We start from the raw sequence: 27,326 nt of genomic DNA, 5'->3' as shown, positions 1-27,326 counted from the left end.
AAAGTTAGACCCTAGAAGGTGTAGTGATTACTTCACAGGCATGCACCTCCAAGTATAGACTTGGGTTCAGAATCCAAGTGGTCCGTGCCATGGCCCCTCATCAGATGTAGCTTAGTTCATGGAGGGAGGTACCCTCTTTCTGCCCTTGTAGACCTGGGCCTAGGGTCAGGCAGTTGAGCTGATAATGTTCTCACTTCTGGGTGGGACTAGCACCAAGACAGTATAGGGAAATGTGTATAGGAGGCAACCATGTCCTGTCCTGTAGAATGGGAGGTTCCTGAGTCTCCACAAGCCTCAGAGGCCAAGGTCATCGCCAAGAGCAGCCTGTCTGCTGGAGAATGAGTTAGGTGAAGGTTTATTGGCATCTGGAAGATTCCTCTGCCAATCAGCATTCTTCCCAAACTGGTGTTCATGAGGCATCTCTGCTATGGGTAAAGACAGTAGGGTAGACTCCATCAACGAGAGTGAAGGATATCCAGGCCCAAACCCAGTCACACCTTGTAGGTAGACATGGGCACTAGGATTTGGAAATGCCCAACAGAGGACAGAAGCCCAGGCTCCACCTGGTCCTGGAGGGCACCGGGACTCGGAATCTACTTGTCATAGGCTGTTTTTTCTGGGGCTAGGAAGCCTGGCAGAAGCGGGAGGGGGGCAATTTTCCCATCTTCTGTGCAACTGGATTCAAAGATGTGATTTAATAAGCACGTTCTGCTCCTCCAGGCTTACGTGTCTCTGGGATACAGACGATTCACGAGTGTTTTCTGATAAATACCTGTGTGCAATGGTCCCCCCGGCCTCTTAATTTATGGGTAATGAGCAATGACAGTTTGACTTAACAAGGCTTAAGATTTCCATTCAAACAGATAAGTTAGCACTGGCTGTCCCGGTCTTTGGAAATGGCGTTTCCTGGCCTTATTTATTATCCTGAGTAGAGTCGCCAGGGGCCCATAAAGCCTGCTACGGAGAAGCCATGGTTCATAATGGTTTCCATCATGGAAAATCACCCTCATACAACTTGGGAGGCGCTTCACAGCCGTCTGGGCTATGACAAAATGCCTGGACCCAGAGTTTTTGCATTAACTGATGAAACAGCAGAATTGTCAGGTCAGTACCAACGGATCCCACAGCCTCCTAATGTGCCAAGCACTTCACCTGGGGCTCCACTTTAACTGGGCTATATCGGTTGCTCTCCCGAACCCCATCCACAGACCCCTTCCTATCACTGAGCTCCAGGGCCCCATCTTGGGACTGCTGCAGCATGAGGCTGGCCCAGTCCAGATCCTCCTATAGCGTGAGCTCACAGCACACAGGTTTCAGGCTCTGATAAGCACAGACTGATGTGGGTGTACAGCTGAAGTGCCCCCAAACCTGCCTATGACAGCATTTTAAGGGGGTCTGTATTTGAAGTGTCCCTCCCGCAAGAACCTTTGTTAAGAGAACATTTCACATCCTCTCTGTAAACCAAATCATAATAACCTCTTCATAGGAAAACTGCCCTAGATAAAGGAGCTGTAACCAACACTGCACTTATTTTCCATAAAAGCCACTATTAAGGACGGCAGACCCGCAAATGCACACAGTGATTAGTGGGCAATTACAGGATTATGGGTGGGCAGAGCTAGGGCAGAGCACGTTAGCAGTTCAGAGCAGTCATGTGGGTGAGATTCAGCCACCCTAAGAGGCTCTAGAAGAATTATCTGTTCTAGGGACCAAACCTCCTGCCTCTCACCATGACTCACCCCCTCCCAATGTTATAGAATGAGCTGCTGGAGGTCTGGATGGCCAGATCAGGCAAGCTGCTTGTAAGCTGAGGACAGAGGTGGCCTGGCCTGGAGACGCAGTGGAGGGGCCTGTTGTCTAGGGGTTTATTTCCTGGTTTCTACTAACCAGAGGCTGCCTGGTCTTGGAGTATGGGAGTGACAGATCAACAGCTCAGCTTTGCAACAGCCTTCAAGGTGACCAGCAGGCTTTCTGAGCATACAGAGCAGGGGCTATGGAGGAGGGAAGTGGGAGCATCCAGCAGATACCCTGCTTTTCATAGCGGCTCCGTGTCAAAGGCACCATGATGAGACCTGCTTCTGAGCCATATAAGACATCCTGTTTAGAGAAACTGAAACCCTCCGAGGAAGAGAGGAATAGAGACTAGTTTGTGATTCTAAAGAGCATGTCCATCTAACTGTGAAATCCCAAAGGCAGGGTGCTCCCCTGGCCACAAGGGATGTTTCACTGAGAAGTAAATTCCACTCCAATGACTGAGGCACAAGGACTGGAGACACCAGGTTATGGGGATGGGGGGGGGGCTCTGCCCCTACCAGGGATGTAGGATGTGAACCATTGACAGACAGCCACAAAAGTGAGGTTCTACATTTTGAAGGCCACAGCTATGCAGGCTTCAAAAGAAGGAATGCTAAGGAGTAGGGGGCACCCATACCCGAGTGAATTTGCATGTTTCCCTACAGATGGAACTCCACATGCTGATCTAGCCCACAGCTGCGTCCTCCTTCCTAAGAGTCTGGAGATGAGGCAACGCCTTGGTCATCCTAGACCGGGCACCTTGCAAACGGCACAGCTCTTTTCCATGATTCCAGAGACTGGAGGCCAGAGATGAGACATCAGTAGATTTGCCATCTGGTAAGGACTTGTCTCCTGGTTCACGGGTAAAAGTACTCAGAGGTTTCTCTTTCATTAGGGTCAGAACTTAGGACCTAACTGCTGGGTCAAAGACCCTACTTCCTAATCCCATCATGTGGGGGAAGGATTAGAATTTCAGTTTTGGAATAGGCGAAGCATAAACGTTCAGATCAGGGCTAGCCTATTGGGTGACTCACTCTTTCTCCTCCATTCCTCTGCTGCTGAGACAAAGTGGATCAGCAGCAAGTGCCCAGCCCAAGAATTCAGCCTCCACCTCTATGCTGGGGCCTGTTCTGCTAAAGACCCCAGCGGGTACAGGCAGAAAACTCTGCAGCCTTGGCAGTCGGAAGCCATTGGCTCTTGTCAGGAGTCAGAATGGAGGAGAAATTGAATTAAGCGGGCAGCAGTTATAATGCAGTGCGGAGCACCAGGGAGCATCAGTATTCAAGCAGAGCCCACAAGATAAATAAACATCAACGGGAGAGAGCAGGCGCAGAAGCGGGGGAGCACTGACGTGGAAGACTCCTAACACCCAATATGCAATTCCCGTGTCAGAACCCATAAGGCTGCAAATACATCAAGCTCACAGTTACACTATTTCAGGAAATGTAATTCTATTAGAAGTTTTCCAATCTTTCCTCCCTTCTCCCCAGCCTGTCTCCCAGTGCTGGCCGGGGCCCCTTCCACTACATCATGCACTGACTCACAGGTAGCTGGACAAGACAGGTGGATAATCACGCCATTAGGTGGCAGTGACCAAGCTGGGCAGGTATGAGACTAGCTCTTAGCAGGTATCCTCTGTGACACCAGACACCCTTGCCAACAGCGGCTGCCTCACCCCAGGACTGCAGGGACACCCTACAAACCCCACAACTGCGGGGACACCCTACCAACAGCTTTCCTAGTAACCTGCTCAACTTCGCCACATAGGATCCAGTTTCCAGGAAAAGAGTCTACATGGTGAGAACATCTGGCCGACTCCTGGGGAGATGACTCCTAAGCTTGTCCTGCCTTCCTCTCATGAAGATCCCAGCCGTTAGACATGTGGTGGTGGGTCAGGCCAGGGTACATCAGTTAAACCCTTCATCTTAGGAGGGCCGGTGGAGTACCTCCCATTCAGTGTCGACAGAGCATGTGCAGCCTCAGTTCAGCTGTTTCTCACCATGGTAGCAAGGGGACCATCCTACTGCTATCCTCAGGGATGGCGGCTTGGGGGCTGAGGAGCTATGCTTTGTGATACTGCAATGGTGACCTATGGCACTGATAAAGCCCAGAGTCCATCACATCACACTAAGGGGAAATATGCAAACTATGCTTCTGGCTAGTATAATGATAAGCTCCACCTAACTGATCTCACTGGTGCATGGGAACATGGGTTGGGCAAAGAAATCTGTCCGGCTTTCTACTCTTTTTCTACAAACCTAAAACTCCCCTAATATAAAGTCTATCATTAAAACAAAATACACTGGTCCCACCCAGACACAATGGGACAAACCAGGTGATCCACAGCATGTCTCTCAGCTAAGGCTCAGCATCTTCCCCTGGCGGGCAAGATGGGGTCCAGGGGCTCACCGCATAGCTGCAGTCCCTAGAGGAGAGAGGAGCTCCCTTCCAGACAGGCACACTGTGGCCCCTATCACACGGAGGGGTACATTGGTCCTCACTTCTGCTCTCACGAACACAAGAGCAAAGGCTAAAGGCTTCTCAAGGCAGATCACATACCAATGCCCCGTTCACAGGTCAAAGTACCCCGTGTTATTACGTGCTGGGTAGAGGAGGGTGATGGGGAAGGGAAAGCACCGGCCCTCCCCCACACACATTGCCAACTCCACCCCGGATGTTTCTAGAGGCGGAAAGGGAAAAAGGAAACAGAAAGGTTTGTTAGCTTTTCAGGGGAGGGAGGAACCCAGATACACAGGGCAATCTGTGAGTGATGGCAGCCTCCGCTTGCAGCTGATTAGACAGTACAAGATGATTAGCTAATTAGACATAATATAATCAGAGAAAAAGGCCCATCTCCTCCATTCCACCTCAAAAAAAAAAGTGTTTTGGGATGTTACACAAAATCATCATCTCAAGGAAATTGCTAGAACTTTCCAACAAGTGACACCGGATCTGTCAGGTTTTCAGTGGCAGAGAAAGGGGGAAACGTGAGCTCTGTCTCTTACCACAGAGGACAGGGATCGGAGATAAACAGGGCCTGAGTACAGGACCCGGGCACAGGCTAAGCAGAGCAAATGAAGCCATCCCTCTCCACACAGAGTCAGATGGTGTTTCCCACACAGGACAAGTACATGGCCTGTAAGGCCAGACGTTGGTGAATCAGACCTAGAAGATTTCTCTTGATCAAATTGTCCTATTATTAGTCAAAGGGCAAGGCTAGCCACCCATCAAGTGAGGGCACAGGCAGTGGACTCCAACGCAGAAGGCAGAAGGCCTCTGGCAACACATCTAAGAAAGGGCCAGGAGCCAGCAATGGGCAGGGGCAGGTGGACAGTCTGTGGAGGTGACCATTTAATTCCTCAACAGGGCACGAGACCACTTTCAGTGTTAGCACTCCACAGAGAAAGCCAAGTCATCACCACCAGGATACCTCAAGCGCTTCTGAGAGAGTGGCTAAAATTAAAGACTGAGGATGGCGGCAAGTGCTGGCAAGGACTTGGAGCCAATGGCGGTCCGTGGCTGCAGGTGGCATGTTAAACAGTACACCTTCTTTGAGAAACATTTGGCAGTGTTGATCATCACTGACTCACGGCTCTACCACTTGTCGGTATTCCTAGAGAGAAATGAGCTACCAAAAGATGCAGGTGCGCGTTCCCGGCAGTTTGGTCCGTCACGTCCTAGAATTCAGAACAGCCTACACGCCGGTCTTCCGTAGAGTAGACAAGCACAACAGTGTGGTCCCAGAACAAAACTGGGCATTGGAAAAGGCTTCAAGAAACATTGCTACACGCCGTGTGGATGGCTCTCACAGATGGCACACGGCGACACCAGAGGCAGACGAGCTGCTTGAGTCCAGCCGTGAAGCAGCAACCCCCACATCCCGGGAAGCAGACATGGGACAGCAGAGACTGCCAGAGGTCAGAGTTCAAAAGCACAGCACATGAGCACACATGCCTGTCATAGGCCTCAGCCATGTTTTTTTTTTTTTTTTTTTTTTACGGAGTAATCACTTATTTTTGAGTCTGTAGTTTGTTGTGGCACCAATCTCTCTTTTAAACATGTCTACCCAGGTGTGTTTGTGAGCCTGTGTAATGGTGTATGGAGACGCTGCTCCATACAGATCATCTGAAGAAATGGGAATACGGTTCTTACATAACTGTTTCCTCCCAGGTGAAACCTTCTGTCGTGGATGATCTAAAGGGAGGTGAAACATCCACTCGGCAGGGAAGCACATCAAACTCAGAAATAAGCAACTCAAAAGCATTATGGAGTCCCTAAAACAGATCAGATTCATGATGCCCCTCATTCTTCACATTAAAAGACCCTCCCAGACAATTCACGCTGCCTGGAAGAAAACCTCCACAACCTGTCTTGCTGACTGAATGTTGCACAGTGAACTGCTACATTTTTCCAGTTTTTGTGAGCCATTATTTATGTTGAGGTGAGCTTTGAGGATGCTGCTGTCTTGGATTTCTGCTCCTATAAGCAACCCCTCACCCCTGATACTGTATGTGACCCAACTCCAGTTCATTAAGTTGGTCTTCAGTGGTACCTGGACTCAGGTCTCTTGTCGGTTCCATAGCTAGGGTGAGTAGACATTTGTTCACGACTCTCCAGGAATTGTATCACACAAGAGGGAAACCAGTTCACAGGAGATGCTGTGCTTGGGGACACCTTGACATATTCATCACCAATGATCTCCACACCATTCAAAGGAGACACAGTTGTCCCTCCGTACACTCAAACACTCCTAAATCCCTAGATGATCAAATTCTTTACATTAAAAGGTGTAATATTGGCAGCAAGATCTATGCAAATCCACCACTAAGCTTTCAATCACCTGCGCATTACTTATAATACCGAACACAAAATAAACACCACGTAACTAGTTGTTATTCCATAATGTCTAGGGAATAAAGGCATGGAAACCACTGGTACATGCGCAGTACAGATGTATTTGCAAAGAACACCTTAATGTTATATGCATGGAAACCAAGGCCTGGCAGACAGGCTGACCTTCCTTCACCCTGCTGCTCAGGTAGTTAGACTATGAACAGAGCAGATGCCTTCATCAGGGCTCCTGAGACCTCCAGCTATGATGTCAGCTCACATATTTATCTACCCTGAGCTCAACAGCCCAGCTTAGGCATTCCACACTGAAGGGCTGGAGAGCATCACATCGAGAGAAGGAAATGCCTCTAGAGGAAAAGTTCTTATGGAACTCCCTTGATTTACAACTCTATTATGATCCATCCAGGGTTGATAGAAGACGTCTCTGGTGTACCTCACAGCAATCTCTTCGCACCCCACAAAACACCATAGAACTTGCATCAGAATCAGATCCCAAATGTGTTCAGGAACAAGTTCAGCTCAAGGTCTTGGAGTCACATTCAAGCCCTCTGGTAAGCAGGAGTGCTCCACAGGGATGCTCCACAGGGGTGCTGGGTGGGGTAGAATCCTGGGGCAATCAACAGCTGAGCCTGTAATTGGGGTCACTGCTGAAAGGATTCCCAATCCCAAGGAGCAATAGATTCCAGGAGCACAAAGTCAGGTCGACCTCAGAGGCGACTGGCACCATCCACACCTACATCAATCATAGGAATGGAGAGGAGACAGGCATGCCCCCATCCTACACTCAGCCACATCACATGATGAAAGTTGATTCAAACATCAAAACGAAAGGCTGCCCGACTTTAATCTGTTCTTCAGCAAACTGTTTAGTTTGGTCTGAAACCTCTGTCACCATCAAAGACAGCATTCAGGTTCAAAGAAAGGGTCAACACTGAGGCTTGAGCCAGCCGGGGTTCGGGGGTGCAGTGAGGCCAAGCTATGGTAGGCAGATCTCCACCCTCAGTTACTGACCAGTGAGTTCCTGCCACACCGGCCCTGTGGGACACCTCATCCTAGGCCTAGCAGTAATCTCACAGCACGGTTCACAGCACAGTGGGCATGTAAGCAGCAGGAACAGGATGCCCTTTCCTCCAGGAAGCCACTGTGGCTTGCTACCTTTTCACCATCACTGTAACCTGGAATATGAATGTATTAATGTGGACAGAACCCAAGAGGTCAATGATGGACTCAGCTTTCAGTAGGCCTGTGGGGTGGGGCTGAACTCTCTCCATGAAATGATTTCCCAAGACCCCTGGATTCTGCGACCTAGTGCCCATGGCAAAATGTTCCCCCTGCCCAAAGCTGGTGATGTTCTGTGACACCAGGGACTGTGTGTGAATGGGTGGCTAGAGGGGCTGGGCACAGTCCTTGTGAAGCAGGACACCTGTCCCGCCTCACTCTGAGTGTGGAAGTTCCTGGTATAGGTCTCAGGCTTGTCCTTGACTGGGCCAGCTGCCCAGTGTTGCCGAGTTCACTGGTGCCTGGAAATGTGACCTGTTCCTTGGGAGAAGAGACATGGGTGCCACCTCCTCCAGGAAGCTCTCCATTGGTACTTCAATCTCAGTCTATTGTTTCCTCCTCATGGCTCATGTCACAGTGCAGACTCTATTTCCTGAACATCTCACGAACCTTGAGACCCTTACTCTGCTCGAAGCCACGGGTCCCATTCCATCTCTTTCTGTACCCCAATGTCTCAGGCCTGGGCCAGCTCAGATGGTTCTGTGAGGGAACAGGCATTCCATGTGGCCTTATTCTCCAGCTGTGTGCTTTGAGCCAACTCTACCCTATGTGAGCCTCAGTTTCCTTGTTTGTAACTTAGGGCCCCTCCAAGATGCCAGTGGGGTGTTCCCAAGTGGCACTTGTGAAACTGTATGAAAATGGTTTCTCGTGATCAGGAGGGAACTGGGGCTGCCACATCACCTCCATACTGGCTATGGCTAGATACTGACAGTATAAAGAGCTCTGTTGTCCAGGTTAGATGTGACCATGGTCTGGGTTACCTGGGCATCACCCACATTGATATTTCATTCTGAGAGTCAGGAACTACAGGACTGGACACATTGGAGCCACCTGCTCAGGTTGATGGAGCTGTGGACATCCACCCAATAGAAGCCAAGAAACACAAATCTGCCATTTCTGGGTGGCATGCTTGTTCCCATCCTCAACAGAGCACCAAGCATCCCATGGACATCACCAAGCACACTGTTGACAGATTTCCTCCACTCCAGTGAGGAGTGCTGTGGGTGGAGCAGCATGCAAGTGGCGTGCAACTCTGTGGCATCATGTAGGCCTCCTGTATCCTTCCCCAGGAAGCGTCAGAGTGTCCCCCACCGATGGCTGGCCGTAATCAGAGCACACAGGCTGCCACCACATGCTGGGCCCATCAGCTCTGGGTTTCCTGGAGAGAATTTCCTCAAAGACTTCTCAAAGCTATCTCTTCTTGTACATGCTGATTATTCCCCCACACTGATTAAACCATGACGGTGGAGCAGCATTATCAGCACAGTGTGTGCTGGGCACATTAAGCATCAGGACAGGGCAGGCCTCACTGCAACACCAGAATGGTGGGATCCCCATGGTCCCTGCTATAATCCAGCAGGTTCACCAGCCTTGCCCATGACCAAGCTGCCTAGAACCCAGCTCCAGTCAGGTATCACAGAGCGGCCAGGTGGATCGGACAACACCCATTGGAACAATGTCAGAACCAGGAAATAGGCTCCTTGCAGGAGATGCTGAATGAAAGAGACAGTCTCTCCAGGTGGAAGACAGGGCTACTTGGAGAGAAGAGACACACCAAGGGTGAAGTAGACTGTGAAGTTTAACAGAAACATGTAAAGCAGCAAGAGACCAAGAAACCAACCTTGGAGGGATGAAGCTCCCATGCTAACCTCAGCCTCAATTATCTCATAGATTTTGGTGTAAAGATTATTCTTGGTAAACCAACTATCTATTTATTAGTTTATTTTTACTTTTGAGACAAGATCTTATGTGGTCAAGACTGCCCATAAATCCCTAAGCCTCATGCCTCTCTTCTTCCAAGTGCTGGAGTCACAGGCATATGCCACCACACTGGCTTATTAAATTATTCTTCTTGGTAATACTATGCATGTAATACTATGCATGATTTTTTTTAAAGCTCGTGTCTCTGCATGTTCAGGTGAGAGATTAATCTTAGGAGTCACTCCTCAGGAGCCGTCCACCCTGTTTTTTTTGAGAAAAGGTCTCTCAGTAAGACCCGGACCCTGCCCAGTAAGCTAGACTGGGTGCCCAGAGATTCTGCTGTACCTGCCTGCCCAACGCTAGAGTTACAAGTACATGCTACCACTCCTGCTTTTTAAAACATGGCTGCTGGGGATCAGATGTAAGGCCCTGACATCTCTGCAACAAGCACTTTCGTAACAGAGTCACGCCCCCACCAGTCCTTAACATCACTGTTTGCAACCATTGCAGAGAACACAACACACTTGTATCTATGAATTTTGTGCCCCAAACTCTTTGTAGAGCTTACTGTTTAACTCCATAGGGTATGTGGAGGCAGAGTGCACGGGTTCAAAATGTTCTTACTATGGGTCATCTGTGAACAAGGACAATTTCACTTTGTCCATTCTCCAGTTGGAAGGTTGCCTCGTTTCTTCTCTTCCTCTTTGTCTTCCTCCTCCTCCTCATCTTCTCTCTACCTGGTTGGTCCAGTTAGACCCTCCCATACACATTTCACAGAGTACAGAGAGAGCACACCATGTCTTTCTGATCTGTAGCACAGCACCCCATCTCTCACCACCCCGCATGGCAGCATGGCACAGGTTTTTCAGAGATGGCCCCACCATGCTGAAGATCACTTCCTTTCTTTGTCTGTCTAGCACCTTCACTGTGAAAGATTAGTGATTTCATTAAAAACCTTTCTCTGCTTGCAGACATCCCTGTGTCAGAGGGAATTACAGTGGCCGACTGCCACGTGTTGGGCCAACCTTGAGTTCTTGAGAGGAATTCCAGGGGACATGGCACCTGGTCCTTCCAACTGAATGTGGTTTCTTACAGCATGAAGAGCTTATGTGTTTAGGTGTTGTCTGAGGTCTACAGTTTTTCTCGAAATGTCTGCTGATTCTTCTACTGTCAGGATGCTACCAGATTCACAGAAGGTGGTAGTCAATACTGTCTGTTGGCTTCTGGGTACACCCTGGAGAGACCGTCAAGGTTAGGTTAGCCTCTGAGCATGCCTGTGATCAGTCTCTTGATTATGTTAATTGGAATGGGAAGGTCCAGCCTGAATGTGGAGGAACCTTTCACTGGTGACTCAGAGAGATGGAAATGTGAGAAAAGCTTTTTTTTTTTTTTCCCCCCCCAGCTTGCTGATGGCTGCTCTGCTGTTGCTGTCCCCACGGCCAGCCACTGCACCGGCAACCTTTTGATGACATCAGAACAGCTTTCTTGGCCTTCCAATGTTGACTGAAGACCAGTGGCTCTCCGGAATCCTCCAGGCTTCCAGCAGCTGACTGGGACTGCTGAAGCATTCAGCCTCAGTAGACGGAGCACTTAGAGGGTTCTCAGCCTCTTCAGTGTGAAGATGACCATTGCTGGACGACTCAGACACACTGTGTAAGCCAAATTTAACAAATGCTATTTAATATATCTTTATTTTATTGGTTTTGTTCCTCTAGAGGACTCTGGCTGACACAGAGCGAGGTGTAGAAGTGGTTTCACCATGTCCATGTTCCCAAGGGCTTGGAGACAATTGGTTCTAATTCTCTAAAGATTTGGTGATTCACCAGAGAAATCAGCCTGGGACTTTCCTGTTGGGAGGCTTTGTGCTCATCAATCCTCTGATTCTTCCGGTCATACTTAACTCTGATTGGTTGTTTGTGTCTTCCTATGGATTTCTGTGTCCTTTTCCCTGAAGTCATCTTATACATTTGCAGACAGCTGGCTGCACTGTTCTCTTTAACCCTCTTGATGTCTGTAAGTTGGACAGACCTGCCCCCTGTTCCCGATGTGATTGATGGTCTGAGCCTTCTGCCTCTCCTCTCCTGCCCCATCCCTGATTTCTATCTATCTCCCAACTTCAGGTTAGCTAACTTCATTCATTCTTGGTCTAGTTCACTACTTTCATCCATACTTTTACTGCTCTCTTTCTGCTGCTTGACTTGGATGTGATCTGCTCTTGTCTTTCCAGCATGGTCAGAAGGCTACTATTGTCTGCATAGCTTAATTACAGATGAGCTCATATACATAATAACAATGGCTGTGCATACCTGTCAACTTGCAAACCTGCAAATTTCACCTGGGGTTCTCCCTAGTATGAGCCAGATGTGCAGATCCTCGGTGCAGATTTAGGCTCCCGGGAGACAGTGATTCCAAGACACAAAGGAGGAACCAGGCTGTAGGAAGGTTTCACACAACAGCTTTCTGCTGCTTCTCTGCCCACAACTCAGAGGACCTGCCTGAAGCTGCCCAGTGGCATTCAGAGTCTGCACATTTCCAAAATGCCACATGTTGAAACTGTCCCCTAGTGTTCACACTGAAAACTTAACCCCGAGACCGTATGTTAACCCATGGAAGTTCTGTCATGAGAACTGCATTCTCATCAACAGATTCATGCTGTCCGCCAAGGTTCTGGCAGAGGGAGTTTGGCCCATGTTAGGACATAGCACTCTCAGCTTCTGAGAGGCCTTGACTGACGCTGCACAGGCAATGCTGGACTTGGCCTTCCTGGCCTCTGAGACAGAGGGAAAAAAATGCATTTCTGTGTCTTATAAATTGCCCAGTTACAGGGATTTTGTTGGAGCAGCACAGAGTGGGCTGAAGAGAAAGAGAAGGAAAAGTATCCTCTCCTGGGAAAGGAGGCCCTGCTGCCAACTGTGCCCTCTGCTGCCCTACACAGCCGTCAGCTCTCAGGGTGCAGCGAGGGTTGGGACGCTGCTGGCATGTGACCCCCTGACAACTGAGAGGGCACAGGTGGACGGTCCCCATAGGCACAGAGCCCGGCAGGATGCCTTCCTACACTGCAATGCCAGTGTCCCTTGGCCTGACCCAATGCTGCCTACAGCGGCTTCCTCCATCTCCAATGCTTCTGCTGCATTGTGAGGCGAGGCAGGGATGCCCTACGGTTATGACGAACTATGCCTGATCCCTGCTGCTGCCAGAACCTTCTGCCTGCCATAAGGGTGCAGTGCTAGGGGGGAGGCCAGCCAGATCCACATGGCAACTCCCTAAAGACCCTCCCATTATTTTTTTCCCACACCGTTAGTTACTTTATTAAACTAAATTTCTTACCAGCTCCAACACCAGAACCTGAAGTAGTAAATAGCTCCAAACTCCCTGGAGCTACCGGGGATGAGGACACCAATACAGGGTCCCCTTCTGAGGATGAAGGGACCAAGGAGGGAATTGGTCAGGCATCATCATCTCTCTGTCCCCAGATAACATGATACAGGGAATCAGGGATCAGGGACTGTACACTCTGTCTGGATCTTGTAACTCCACCCTCTAGAGAATGGACCCTCATTGCCCATCACCCAGCAGTTCTCACTGGGGGCTAACAGACAGTGGGCTCTGTAGAACTATGACAGCAGCAGGTGTGTGTTCCTGAAAACCACAGGCTCCAGCATGGCTCAGCATACACAGCAGGCCCACTTTCACAACTGGCTCCACACCGATGGACACTGGAAAACATCTAGACCATAGAGGAGCTATGTGGGCTGCTCAGTGTCCCAGCCTGGGGCAGATCAGAAAGATAAGAAGGATTCTAGGGACATGAAGGGAAAAGGAGCCCCTCACTCGGAGTCTGGCTGAAGTTTCCCGCCAGCTGAGAATCCAGACTTCCAGTACAGCTAACGTTTGCTGTGAAGGCTGCCAGCATAGAGAGAATATTCCTTCTTTTCTGTTTCTAATATATTTTTAATAAAGCATAACATTCATATACCCAGTTGTTCAGTTTGGAATATATATATATTCATAGATACATGAACTTCACATACACACATATATATATGATCTTTCATATCTATATGACTTTATATCTATGTATATGAATATATATATTTCCAAATGAAAATGTCAAAATACCAAAGATTCATGTGTGAAGCCCAAGCCTGTATGAACCTGAACATGGCCTTACTCTTTTTTCCAGATTTGTTTTCTGAAACTGTCAGATATAAAGTAAATTCTGTTTAGTGTAAAGGTACCTTTATTCCCTGCAACCCTTGTGATCTAGTGTGTTGCCAGCTGTCCAAGGGAGGACCCTCCCTATGGCCTCATTTAAACTCCCTCGCCACCTTCTGTGATGTAATTGTCTGTGCGGCTACTGAAAAGACAATTAGGCATCTTCCTGTCACCCTCTCTTGCAACACCCACACCCACACTTGGGTGTCTCACCCTTCCTTACTTGCATGCTGTTCTAGTCACCCTCCTTGCTAAATCTAAGTCAACCCTGTTCTTAATGAATTCCGGCTCTCCCTCACACCATCGTGTCCTGAAATTCTTCTCTGCAGCAGAGTCAGGAATCCTGGCTTCTCCTGAGTGGAGGTCTCTGAACGGAGCTTCTCGGATCGCTACAGGAGGCCGTGTGGAGCTGTGTCTCCAACCCCATCCCACTGCCACCGATAAGCCCATGGTGTGACACTTTGCCCTGGGGAACCTCTGAGAAAAGACACAGTTGGATGACACAGAGACCCTGTTCTTTCATGAAAGGAAGGGACTTGAGCAAGAAAACTGCCTGCCTGTCCCTTCTTCCTCCATGGTTGCCTGGCAACCATGTCTGGAGTCACCATATTGAAAATTAAGCATACTCCACCCCATAGTACCTCAGTCTACTTCCCTTGGTGCACAGAAAGCCAGCAAATCCCAGCATCTCAAGCTGCTTACTGGAGACACAAGCAAAGGCCCTCTGCACTCTGTGGTTTCTATTCCTTTACCCAGATCAGGGTTCCACAGAGACAGAGCAGAGGCTTCTGCAGTGGACACACTCAGGGAAGCCCAAGTCTTAAGCAGGAGTCCTGAGGTCGATCCTCTCAGCTCTGTACAAATATCAGACAGCCACTGGGTTGCTGTGCCATGTTTCTGACATTGAGGACAAAAAGATCTGGAAGGATCCGTAGCACATTGAGCCTAAATGATCTCTATAAAAGTGCTGAACTGTGAGGAGGCACACAGGTTATCAATGTGGTCGCCATCAAACCCTGTGGCCACAACAGAAGCTGGGCAAGCCACTAGACTATGTTTCTGTCAAGAGTTCCCCTTGGTGGACCCAGTGAAAGTTCATATCCAAGGAACTGAGACTCTCCTCATGTCACCTCCCTCTCAGATGCCAGTCACAGCTTGCTCAAAGCTAGCCAGGTCCTGACGCAGAGAGAGACCCAAGCTCCACCTGGACCAGGCTGATCATCAGGCATGATGGCTGTGCTTAGAAGGTGCAGTGTAGTAAGCATTTCCTCACTCTCTCTCAGTTTCTAGGAGTTTACAGCACAGCCTACCTCAGGCGTGGCTAGATGTCACTGGATTTTGGCTAGATGTCACTGGATTTAGTCACTGCGTGCTACACCTGAGAAACTGAGGAGCCCTAGGCTGTTCAAGCCGGCAACCTACACTACGAAACAGAGATCCATATGGGGAGATGCTGGTCATGACCAGACCCACAGGCTAGCTGGGATCTACGACAACAATTCTGAGAAAACCACAGAGTTGTCAAGTGACAGCCCATCCAGAATCTGGTTGTGTCTCTCCACAAAGGAGATGTGGAGGTGACAAAGAAGGCCCTTCCACAACCTCTCCCAGGGCAGGGCCCCTGCGGGAACGCCGACTGACCACTGCTGATTGACCATGGCTGAAGCAGGCCTAGACTGGCCAAGGCAGGCTGATTTGTCATCCAAGGAAACACCTCTCTACAGTCAGACCACCAGGAATCGTCGTCTCTGAACGTCTGCAGTCCATTTCATAGCAACAGGCTCAGTGTGCAGTCTCTCGGGGAGAGGCTTCTTTCACCTGCACTGCAGTGTCAACCTGGCCTGGCTTGGTTAGCTACTGTGGATAACCACAGTCTGCTTATTCCCCGGGGCCATGATGGACACCCTACTGTGTCCATTTGTCAGCTACTACCATTCCTGAAGCTCTGGATATCTGTGTGCATACCTGTGTTCCTTTTGCAAGCTTTGTGTTCATAATTTGACTCTGTGTTAGACATTTAAGGAACTCAAGAGCTCTATTTTCTTGCATTTGTGGAATTTTCATTTTATTTTTTCTTTATTACATACATTTATTTACTTGTTTGTTTGTTTATTTATTTTGTGTGTTCATGCAGGTGCCATGGATGGATGTGGAGGTCTGAGGACAACCTATAACACTGTTTCTCTCTTTCCACTATCTGGGTCCTAGGATCAAACTCAGGATGTGAGTCTTAGCAGCATGTGCCTTTACCTGCTCAGTCATATCCCTGGCCTTTTCTCTTAAAAGTTATTCTTTTTAATTATATTTACTTACTGATTTGCGCGCGCATGTGTGAGTGTGTGTGTGTGTGTGTGTGTGTGTGTGTGTGTGTGTGTGTGTGTGTGTGTGTTTGGGGGAGCTTATGCCATGGCTTAAGTATGGAGGTCAGGCATCAACTTGAGGAGCTGGGTCCCTCCTTCTATCATGTGGGTCCCAGGCCTCAGACTCTGGCTGTCATGCTTAGAAGCAAGCACCTTTAACCGTTAAGTCATTTCACAAGTGGGATTTTCACTTTCGTGACAGGATAATTGGATGAAGAGGGCCTTTGTGCTTCAGCGCAGTCCAATTTCTTTTATTTTCTTTTCTGGCTATTGTTTGGATAGTCCTACCTTGGACTCTTTAGCCAAAGCCAAGAGCATGAAGATTTACTGATCTTCTGAGGGTTGCACAGTTTTCGCTCCTCACATCCACTCTGATGCCTGTGCCGGGTATGAGGTAGGGGTGTGCGGTAGGGATGTGAGGTACAGGCCCGACACGACTCTCCAACATGTGGAGATCTGGTTGCCCTGGTGACACATGCTGAAAGACCTCTCAGGAGGGTCTCTGACGACCTAGTGGGAAATAAGCTAACTGTACCTACCCAAGGGCTGATTTCTTCATTCGCCGAGGGCTGATTTCTGCATTCTCAATCCCTTGTCCATTTCTAAGGGTTGAGGTCCCTTGCTCCCTCAGCTTTTCTGGATCAACTCCCAAGATCAGGGGCCCCATCCTGACCTAGAAACATAGTAGCCTTCTTCACATGGACCAGTTCTGCAGACATGTCTCCCTTTCCCCACTTCCCAGCACAGTTCCCCATTGCCTCCTGTGTGCAAGTCTTGTGTATTACTGGTCGTCCCCGAACTGTTATCATGGAGCACTTGGTGTCTTGGGTAGCTCCCAGGGCTGGAGACTGCTGAGCTGCTGTCCCCATCACTTCAGGAAGGTAGGGGTTTTGTTCATGAACTCTGGGTGGTGAGCAGAGATGAAGATGGAGCTTTGAGCCAGAACCTTGGAGCTGCTTTGCCTCCCAGCCCATGCTGCCATTCCTAGTGCAGACTGGTACGTTCACCCAGGCAGGTGACAGAGTCATCAACATCAGCCGTACGGGCACCTTGAAAGCTTCCTGGGGGGAATGACATTGGCCACACACAGAAGAGAGATAAGACAATTATGGGGCACCTGTCTGCAGTTGAGGGAACTCCCCTCATGCTGGGACTGCTTGCAAGTCCACCCCAGCCTGCCCTCCTTCAAGGCTCTCGGGAGAGCTTCCTTGAGTCTAGATGGGACATCTGTGGTCATTGCTCTTGGATGAACTTCAGTCCCATGGGCATTTCTCTTCCAAAGCAAGCAAGCGTCTCTTCGTCCTCCATCCACAGACACCTAACAGCCATGCTTGATTTGGGTTTCTTTCCAAACGGATCGCACGAGAACTACGCACAGGGGAAGGAGGCCTTTGCTTTGACCAGAGGGAGCGTGGACAGTTTTCTGCTGAGAGTCTCCGCCCACAGGGCAGCACCACGAAGGGAGCAGGACCATGTCAGGTAACATAGAGCAACAACAAACAGAGCTAGTGCTGGCTCCATAGCCCACAAAGCACAGTCCGAAGGTTAGGTCTGCTTGTTGATGTTTGTGTTAAAATGGGAAGCCCTGGGGCAGGTGACCCCTATTGCTTTCAGCTCTCTTTTTTTGTGGATTCTGTGCGGTGGATCAATGCCTGCTGGTACACTGGGTCATGATGCCGGAGACTGGTTTCGGCAAAACTGCTTCAGCTCGGACTCAAGGCCAGGGAAGAGCTCACCTATGAAGTCAGTCTCACCAACAGCTCTGTCTTTCCACAGAAAGGAGATTCAATGGTGATCTCTTCATCTCTCAAGACCCCACTCAAATACTCCCTCAGGGATACATCCTTGCTCAGGTGAGGCGACCCCAGTTCTCACAGCACCGTGTGTATGTTGGGGGTGGGGGTCTATGGCCCAGGTACTTTGAGATTTGATCTCCCTTATATCTGCCTACACCTGATGTACCTCATTTGCATGAATGAATTAAGAATGAATAAATGAGCATGTGAGCAAATTTATCAATAACTATAAAGTCAGCCAGCAAGAGAACATGTGACTACCCAGCAGCAGCCATGGGCTACCACTTTTGCTCCCGAATTCAGGGTCAGCATAGACCAAATCCAGGCTAAAACATCACCAGTGCTCCATGTCAGCTGGGCTACCATGGCCCAGACTGTCTGCAGCAGACACAACGGCATACCAGGAAACTTATTATGCACACAGCGCAAGGAAACAGAAAAGCAAAAATTAAATTAGAAGGCAGCCAGAAAAATGCCCACTGTGCAGAAAACTCAAGCAAACTAATTTGTTTGGCCTCCCTTGAAAATGGTGAGGTTTTCATTTGAGTCTCTGGGACTCAGGCTCCTAAGGCACCAGGAGGGCTGCTGGGGGAAGGAGGGGCAGGGATTTGGTTTCAGTTGGGCAGATGCAGATTCAATTAGCATCAGTCCAGACCCCATCTCCCCAGGCTGATGGAGTGAGCGAGAGAAGAGAAAATGCTGTGGCTGTGAGCTTTACACCACCCCAACCTGGTCCCAGAAAATCAATCTATGTTACCAAGAGGCTGCTTCCTCTCTGCCCCCAGGGATCAAAATGCTGGCCCTTTGGAAACTAGGCTGCACAGAACTCAATCCTTAAGACCCCCCTCCCTAGCTGTGTATAGGGTTAGCTATGAACCAGCAGCTTATGGTTGCTCCAGTGCCATCTGCCTCGGTCAGCATGCTCAGCCTCATTCTGCACTTTTCTGAGTGCTACAGACAGTCTTCAAACCCTCCCAAGTAGGTAGCAGGAGTGAGTGTGGGGTACCCACAGCCATGGAGGTCTATGGAAGAAGCTGAGAGAGGCCAGGGTTCAGTAAGCCTAGGATGCTTCCTTACTATACCCTTGGGTCTCCCATGGAGGAGTCCCGTGGACCCCAGTCAGAGCAGAGCTAACTCTGAACCCCAAAGCTACACAGGGAATCCAAGGTCTGAACCTCTTGCCTAAGTCTTGGGCAAAATAAAGCCTGGCAAGGTACCCAGCCAGATCTGAGATCCACAGTGGGTACCATCTGGGAATCTAGCTCAGGATGTTGTCAGCCCTGTTCTGACCATTCCCCAGGTTCTGCTGATCCCTTTCTCAAGAGCTTTCCTGGCTTTGGGGAACAATTATCACACTGATGCGGCCCAGCTTGTTATAACGAACATCTTCGTGGGTTGAGAACAGGAACCGTATCTGGTTGGAGACTTCAGGTTTTTGATACCTGGAACCATGTAGTCAGTGGCCACCCCCATGTGCACAGGACATGCTGCCCATGGATACCAAATAAGTGAAAAGATTGTGAAAAGCCAAATAAGTGAAAGATTGCCCAGAGGTCTGACCCTAGGAATACACCTCGAGGTCTTGGCCTCAGAGCATTCTGAAGAAATCTCCTTCAGAGTGATGCTTGTTGGCACAGAAGCCCTCCAAGACTGGGCTCGGTACCCTGAAGTGTCACCAGAAGGCCGGGAGCTCTTACCGTCCACACAAGCAGGCCGGGCTCGAGTGGTGCCTGCAATCTGCCCCTTCCTGCATGCACAGCGTGCTGTCTGCCGGGCGATCGTCCTCCGTGGCTGGCTGCTGTCCCGGTCTAGGGTCACAATCTCACAGGTTCCAGCGGCCAGCTGACCTGCAAGGAAGAAATAACCACAAGCTGAGTGGCCACCGTCTGGAGACTCACGCCCTGAAGCCCACCCAGCACCCATCTAGAGAAGGGTCCCCCACAGCTGGCTCAGCCAAAGAGATGTGGAGAGAGCTCTCTGTGACAGCCAGCAACCCATCTTCTGTATGCTCTGCCAGAGATTCCAGTCAGCCTATCCCAATGGACAGGAAATTAAATGTGGCCATCTCCGCCACACACGGAAATGAAATCTCAGAATTATAGAGTAAGGTGCTCCCTCCTGCTTCTCCTCCACACACTTGGATTTCACAGAGAAACCAGCTGCCCAGAGCACAGGGTCCCCAAATCAAGCCAAGCTCTGAAGCCTGCATCCCAATATACCGGCACACTGCCCACAGAATGTGCTATCTTGGAGCCACAAAATGGGGCAACCAACAGTGTACAGGTTACCATATTGCAAGGAAAAATATCATCCCCACATGGGCACAGAAGCCAGGAGAGCCAGGGACCACGTTATATATTCCTGAAGGCCTGCAGATACTAATACACATGGACATACATAAGAGGACACACAGACACACAGCACAGATGTTATAAGCTGCTTGCCTGGCTGGCAGATATGGGGAAGACTATACAGGTATACACAGGAGATAATCAAGTGAGAACATGCATTCCATATGGGCACAGATTTGCACAGATGCCACGTGCCATGTGGATACTCTCATATACACAAGTAAACACAAGTTCCCACATGTATACCTACTTACAGTTAACCTAGGTGCACATAGGTTAAATGGATATGTCCATGTGCACCCACAAACTCAAATGAGAACATTCAACTATGCTCATGTGCACACAGGCTAACAGGTGTGCCCATGTAGAGTTTCATATGGGTGTCTGCATTCGGAAGCACACAGGCTACATTGATATGCCAAGGTAAGCATGTGTGTACATAGGGGCCACTCAGCTAGACACATGCTTTATGTATGTTCCTGTGTAAATACAAAGCTACACAAGGTATGCTCCACTGCACTCAGGTTCCCACAGGCTACATGTAAGTTCCCATGTAGACACACAGGTCCTCATGGACACACTCAGCTGCGCATGTTCCAGGCATCATTCTGTGTGGACACACAGGTACATCGGGACAGGCACACATGGCCCTGAACTAACCCTAGAAGAAGGGACATGCTTCTCCAAAGCCACAACCTCTCCTCAGGAGAGGGAATCCCCGTGGGAAATAAACCCCCGCAGTCTAAGCTGTCACTGCATGGCCAAACCAGTAAGTACTAACGAGTAATGCTGTCCAATAAAGATAGCGCGATGCTCACAGTGGACCATAAAAATGAAAAACTGGCCACCTTGGAGGAGGACAGAGGGCATCCCTCAGCCTGGGCTGGTGCTGCCACATCCATCCTGGCATGGTTAGCCCAAGGCCCCTCTATCATGCAGCTTCCCGGCCTCATTAGGCCCCATTCACAGAAACCCTGGCATATGTCTCTCACTCATCATCAGGATCTTCCATCCACTCAGCACACAGGAAGCGCCTACTACTTGCTGCCCTCTGTGGGTACTAGGAGACCTCCCCACACATGGTATCCCACCCTCTGGAGCTCCTTCCGGCGACAGGGCACATCACAGAGATGCTGGATGTGAGAATGCCACCCACCTGGATGATTGCCATACAGGTGTCCGTAGGAAATAACGCAGGGTCACATGGACAGACATTAGAAAGAAAGTGGGACCGGCGCACACAAGAGTGGCCATTTGACTGGTAGCCAGATTGGCAGGTACCTCTCAGGGCTTCTCCGCCATAGTTCCTTCAACTCAGGGTGTCCTTCCTTACCACAAGGATCCTTTGGCTACGGTCACCCAAACACCCTTTCTCCAGGCAACAAACTGGCTCCTGCCCTGTATCAGCCTTGCTGCTTGGATTCCCCAGCCTTACCCAGAGTCTGGTTAGAGCAGGTATCACACACATTAGCAGGAAGTATGGGCAGGGTGGCTCAGCTCCAGCAGCCCAGCAAGGCCAATGGCAAGGCAGGACTGGGAGGAACTGTCCAGAGTGACGGACATTCAGCTGCTCGTATCCAGGCAGGATGCTGAGAGTTCCTGGCTGGAGTGTCAAGTTCATGTTGGGAGAATGGATCGGACACATTCAGAGGAAGGATGGGGCAGCTAGGGCCTCCCACAGGACTCTGAGCCACCCCTCCTGCAAATGCCTATGCCTTCCTTCTCAAGCGGAACGCAAGGTCCCGGCTAGAGCTGCCTTCCTCAAGCTGTGAGTTTTGACTCATGCCACCCAATCACATCCTGAATTATACGCTGTTGTTAAGGAGCAGGCACAAGCAAACTGATGCACACGAGTGAGGAGATGGGCAGGGCAGGAGGAGCACCTGGAACAACCAATCAGCTCTAGCATGGACCCCAGAACCAGAGCACCAGGCCTGATGGGAGCTGAGGGACACACTGGCAGGAAGCGGACAGTAATCTCTGCAGCACACAAGAAAGAAGTGGTTCCCTTCTTGTGCTTGCCACAGCAATGTCTGGATGGGCAGCCATGTGGGTACCACCCCACGTTCCTCTTTAAAATAGGATCAGCAGACCGGCTCCAGCCACTTCACTATTCCTGACCAACTTGACTTACACACCATGACTCTGGCCAAGGCTTACAGTCTCTGGGTCACCTTAGTGCATATGGATTTTCTGGGCAAGGCCTGGACAGGTGACTAGAGCTGTCCAGCTAGGGTCTGTCCCAACAAGGGTTTTGAAGGTGGGGGAATACTACCAAGTCAGTGATATCTTACAGCTGTGGTGGCTCCTGGACACTAGGAAAGTTTGCTCTAGGCCAGCAGCAGCACCACCCTGGGCCCCATTTCCAGGTCCCAATCAGCAGAAGCTTTAAGGTCATGTGGGATGGTCAAGGGGTCATGCACATGCACCTGTCTGCAAAGAGCCGGAGTGGGAGGGACTGTGGATACCAAAACTCTGAGGTGTTCTGTCACTGGAGAAAGAGACAACATGATTAGGCAAGAATCACATGACCAGGAAGTGTCCCTTCATCACCAAGGATAAGCCCAATCCCAGCAACTTACCAGGCTCTATTTGCACTCAGGTGCACATGACTGTGACAAGAAATTCCCTCCATGATCAGCTGACCTCACTCAACATGCTCAACATGTACCTAAGTCACCCTTCCATACAAGCAACATGACCTTCCACTGCTCTGAGATTGTGGCTGTCCATATGATACTGCCAGCTACCTCATACTGTCCTGCATGGGAATCCATGGTAATGTCAACCCTGCCCCCGCAGTGTTTGATAGATGGACACTGTCAATCATACCACTTCTCTCTGTGTCTGTACTGTCTAAGAAAGATTCTCAGTGGAGAAATCTGGGCTCAGAAGAGTTGTGATTTGCAGAGCCAGGTTAGGGCCTACAGACCTGAGTCATCTGGAGCAGGGGTAAGGGCCTGTCCACTCAGGACCCCAGCTGTCTCTTTAAGAAAGCATCCTCGGAACAGGCCTTCTTTCACTTGGGCCAGCCTGTCCTGTTTGCCCAGGGTGGTCTCTGAGCTGAGGATCTCTGGGAAGCTCCATGCAGGAGTGTGTCCCTTTCAGCAAGAGAGATAAGCAAACTTCACTATTGAGTGCACTGAACTTTCAGTTCCTGGTCTTCAGGTGCAAGGGGTTTCTGCAGGGCTAGGCTCTGGGCCACAGCCCACTCATGCCCTTCACCGGCAAGCAGGGATAGTGGGCATTGGTGTATCTCGATGCCTGCTCAGATGTCAGCTCTGCTTGCCAGCTCAGCACTGGGATGAGGCCTTGGCACAGTTGTATGATAAACACACATGTTCTGTTCTCTGCTGGGTGCTGATGACAGCTGAATCAAATCCTGGGACTTCCTCAAGGCAAGAGCTGACACTGCATCGTGGGCTATCGGAATCTGATGCTCCCATATGCTGGAATCCCAGCACTGGTTCCATACCACACAGACTATGATCTGGATCTGGTCCTCCGTTGCACAGGTTGGGTTCAGAAGTCAGCCCAATACTGAAGAGGGGACCCCAGTGATGACACTGGTCTAGGGGAGACAATGGCTACACTTTCTCTGGACTTCCAAACCAGGCCTGCCCTGTCCTTCTTCCCCTGTGTCTATGAGTCCAGAAGAAACACCTCTCTCAGATCATGTCATACACAGGCATGTCACCAACGCTGCAACAAGACAAAGGCCATAGTGGATACATCTACACAGAGATTCCCAGAGCCACATTCAGCCCTCTGACCTCCTAGGTCTCTAGGATCCTGGTGGCCACGGGCAGGAACAACAATGAAGGCCACATACCCATGGATGTTCATCCACTCCAGCCATTTCCTGTTTTCTGAGAGATACACAATCTGCCCAGAGGACACAGCCAGGTCCAGGGAACATCAGACTGGAGAAGACGGCACAGGACAGGTCCCATTCGAATGCCCAGCCATCCCTCAGACCACCAGGTTTAGGGCCAGGTTGATGAAGGGAACAGAGTGTCTTAAAGATAAATTTTGCAGACCCCGTCCCAAATGTTGGATGAGGAAGGCAGGACAGCTTCCACACCTGTTCATGATTTAGTGCGGACATAGCCGAGGCCATTGGCTCCAGATAGGGTGACAAGACTAGTCCTCAGCAGCCAGTATACAGGGGTTCCAGGGCAGGTGGGCAGAAAGCCCTGGGAATCAGTAAGAAGCAAGGTCCCAGGTTCTCTCATGCAGTGCCACTCCACCTGGGGCACACACCGAGAAGCTGTTTCGTCCCACGGGGCTCTGACATGTATCTGAGAGGATATAGGATAAGACGATGGATGTCAGAATAAAGATTCAAAGTGACTCTGACAGGTGCAGAGCGAGAGGGTGGCATTTAACCATCATAAATGTCAGCTCCGTGTTTGGATTAGAATGAAAACAAGGCGGAGTTAGGAGGCCAGGGAGGCCCGGGGGCCTGTGTCAGCCGGCTTTATCTGGCTGTGGGATTCGTTGTCATTCAGAAGATGGGGATCAAGTCGGGCCAGTAAGGAGAGACATGGCACCCATGACCCTTCTGGAGTTCCCAGGTCAGCCCATGGTTCACAATTTGGATAAGATACAGAGGCGTCTGGTCCTTGGCCCACTGTATGCAGGGCATGGCTGCTGGCCCCAGCTCAGATCTACTCCAAAATGTGTAGACAGCACCATGAAACCTACAAGTTGTTCAAACAGCAAACGGGACATAGAGGCCATGGGCCTGAGAAGACCAGGAGGAAGAAACACAGGATTGCAGGGTAACCATTATATAATATATAATGTATAATGTGTACACACACACACACACACACACACACACACACACACTTTTTTTTCTTATCTGTGACAAGGGAGAGTTGAGGGCCATATGGCTCAACAGAAAGCCTGAAGATTCATCAGGAGTGTCCTTGGCCCAGACGAGCAGGGCTAGGGATCTACTGTGAGCCTGCTGGGTCTCCAGGGACCCTGGAAGGTGGTGACAGTTTGTTTGGTTACAGGGAAGCCAACTTCCACTAATGCTCCCAGGCACCCACCTCATTACAATCAGGAACAAAGACTTAGTGGCTCTTTAGACTGAGACGGAGCTGGTTCTGGAGACAAGGACAGGCTACTCAGTAGAGGATGCCAGCCAACACCACAGAATATCCGGCTTAGGCATGCGAGCGGGGAGTAGTGGCTGAGGTCCAGGCTTTGCAAATCTGTCATGACCCGCTAATTGCTGGGAACTCAAAGGAGAGACCGCAGAAGAAGGTCACGTCTGGGTGTCACGTGCATATCGTGCAGCACCCTTCTAAAATGTGCAGCTGGTGAGTGGATGAGTGTGCGCACAGGGAACACGCCCTTAGACAGCATTTTTTCATGACTCCTAAAACACCTGCGTTCCCTGTATAGGCATTTCCACTATTCCACCTCACCAGTCAGTTATCAGGACAGAGACCCCAGAGGGCCACAACAGGAAAGATCTGAGACTTTGAGGATATGAGAAATGAATCATGTGGTCAAAACAGTGGTCACCTAGGTGCAGCTGAGGGCATACATGCCTACTGTGTGTACAGACTGCTTTGTACACAATCACGAACAAACTCCAGATTTGGTGACATGGAGGTAGTTCCCTACCAGAGGAGCCTCCACAACCATCCTTTCCGGGCCCCCATGTCACTGACCTAAGTCAGTTCCCACGAGTGACATGCACCACAAGTGAGCTGTTATTTGGGGCTCTCACTTTCGTGTGCCTTGGACCTCAAAGTTGCAGGAAGGGTTCAACCTGGGCTGGTCCTGATAGGGTGAAGTGTTAATCTGCTCAAAATAACACAAAGGGCTATTGATCTGACTTACCTATCCTGACCATTGCCCATATCACAGCGTAGGGGATCTAGACAGGCCCAAAGACCCGGATTGTGCCCCATTTGTCCCTTGCCCTGTATCAGAGGATCCTTAGACAGACCCTTCTCTTTCTTGTTACTCCTGGAAGGTATGATAATCTCTACTGTGTTAGGCACCACCTAAACCCCTGGAGCCCCAACCCATCAAGGGCAAGCCTCATACCCAGCCAACTTGGGACTCCACGTAAGCTTGGTGGCATTTGAAGTTTGGAAGTGGCCAGGACCAATCTAAGTCAGGTGTCTCCATCTCCCTACCCTGCACAAGACCTCAACTTCAAAATGAAGACAACTAAACCATCAGCCCCGCACAGTGCTCACAAATTAAGCTACTAATGTTTAGTTTTATCCCCAGTTCTATAGACACATAGTACAAAGATTAAAAAGTACAGGGAAAAAAATGTTCTTAAGATCCAATGGAGAATCCATCTCAATGTTTGAGATGGAATGAAATCAAGTCTCAATTAAATCCCAGTATCAAATTCTCTCTCACACTCCAACTACTACTGAGTCAATTAAGTGTGTGCCACAGATCACAAAGCCTAATTCTGCAGACCAGCTGCGGATTATCCCTGCATGATAAGCATGAGGGGGAGATATTTCAAAAACGGAGTAAGATGGGCCATGCTGGTCTGCTATCCACCTAGATAAGTAGCTGGGGCAGAAGCTGGCAAGGGCTGGATCAGCAGACCACAGGCCTTGTCCCTCTCTGGAAAGACCTGGTTCACCCCACAGCCAGTGGTTAGACCCCTGCAGAGGGCAAGGAAAGGCGCGCTTTGTCACCAGGAGAACAGCCAAGCCCAGGAGCCAGGAAGCATGAAGGCAGGTTCACTGGCCCTGCATTGCTGGCAGGGCCCCTAGTTTCAGAACCGTTTCTCTGCCTGGGCCCAGCCATGCTTTCAGAGAACTCCATATGCAGTGAGACCTACAGATCTCAGGGAGATTCCTGAGGACACTCTTGTCCCGGGCTTAGCTGTTTGGGATGGTGGCTCAGAATAAGAGAGTGAGGACACCACAGAGGGACAGCCAGCAAGATGGTACTGACCTCCTAGTGCTCTAGGCACAGTGGCATCT

The 27,326-nt window shown here is 49.9% G+C and overlaps 1 protein-coding gene across 4 annotated transcripts in view; it reads right to left on the bottom strand.

The window, feature by feature from the left end:
• The window catches only part of Tafa5 (TAFA chemokine like family member 5), a 212,803-nt gene that overhangs the window by 56,370 nt on the left and 129,107 nt on the right, over nt 1-27,326 (bottom strand). For all 4 annotated transcript variants that reach the window (XM_042265520.2, XM_042265524.2, XM_006986079.4 and 1 more), the window contains exon 2: nt 19,693-19,842. In XM_042265520.2, the coding sequence (XP_042121454.1) occupies nt 19,693-19,842 (150 nt within the window). The remainder of the gene's footprint in view (nt 1-19,692; nt 19,843-27,326) is intronic.

This window comes from Peromyscus maniculatus, chromosome 20 (genome assembly GCF_049852395.1).
Source record: "Peromyscus maniculatus bairdii isolate BWxNUB_F1_BW_parent chromosome 20, HU_Pman_BW_mat_3.1, whole genome shotgun sequence".
In the NCBI taxonomy this organism is placed as follows: domain Eukaryota; kingdom Metazoa; phylum Chordata; class Mammalia; order Rodentia; family Cricetidae; genus Peromyscus; species Peromyscus maniculatus.
The sequence above is the reverse complement of the archived record's forward strand: the minus strand, read 5'-3'. Positions and strand labels throughout refer to the sequence as shown.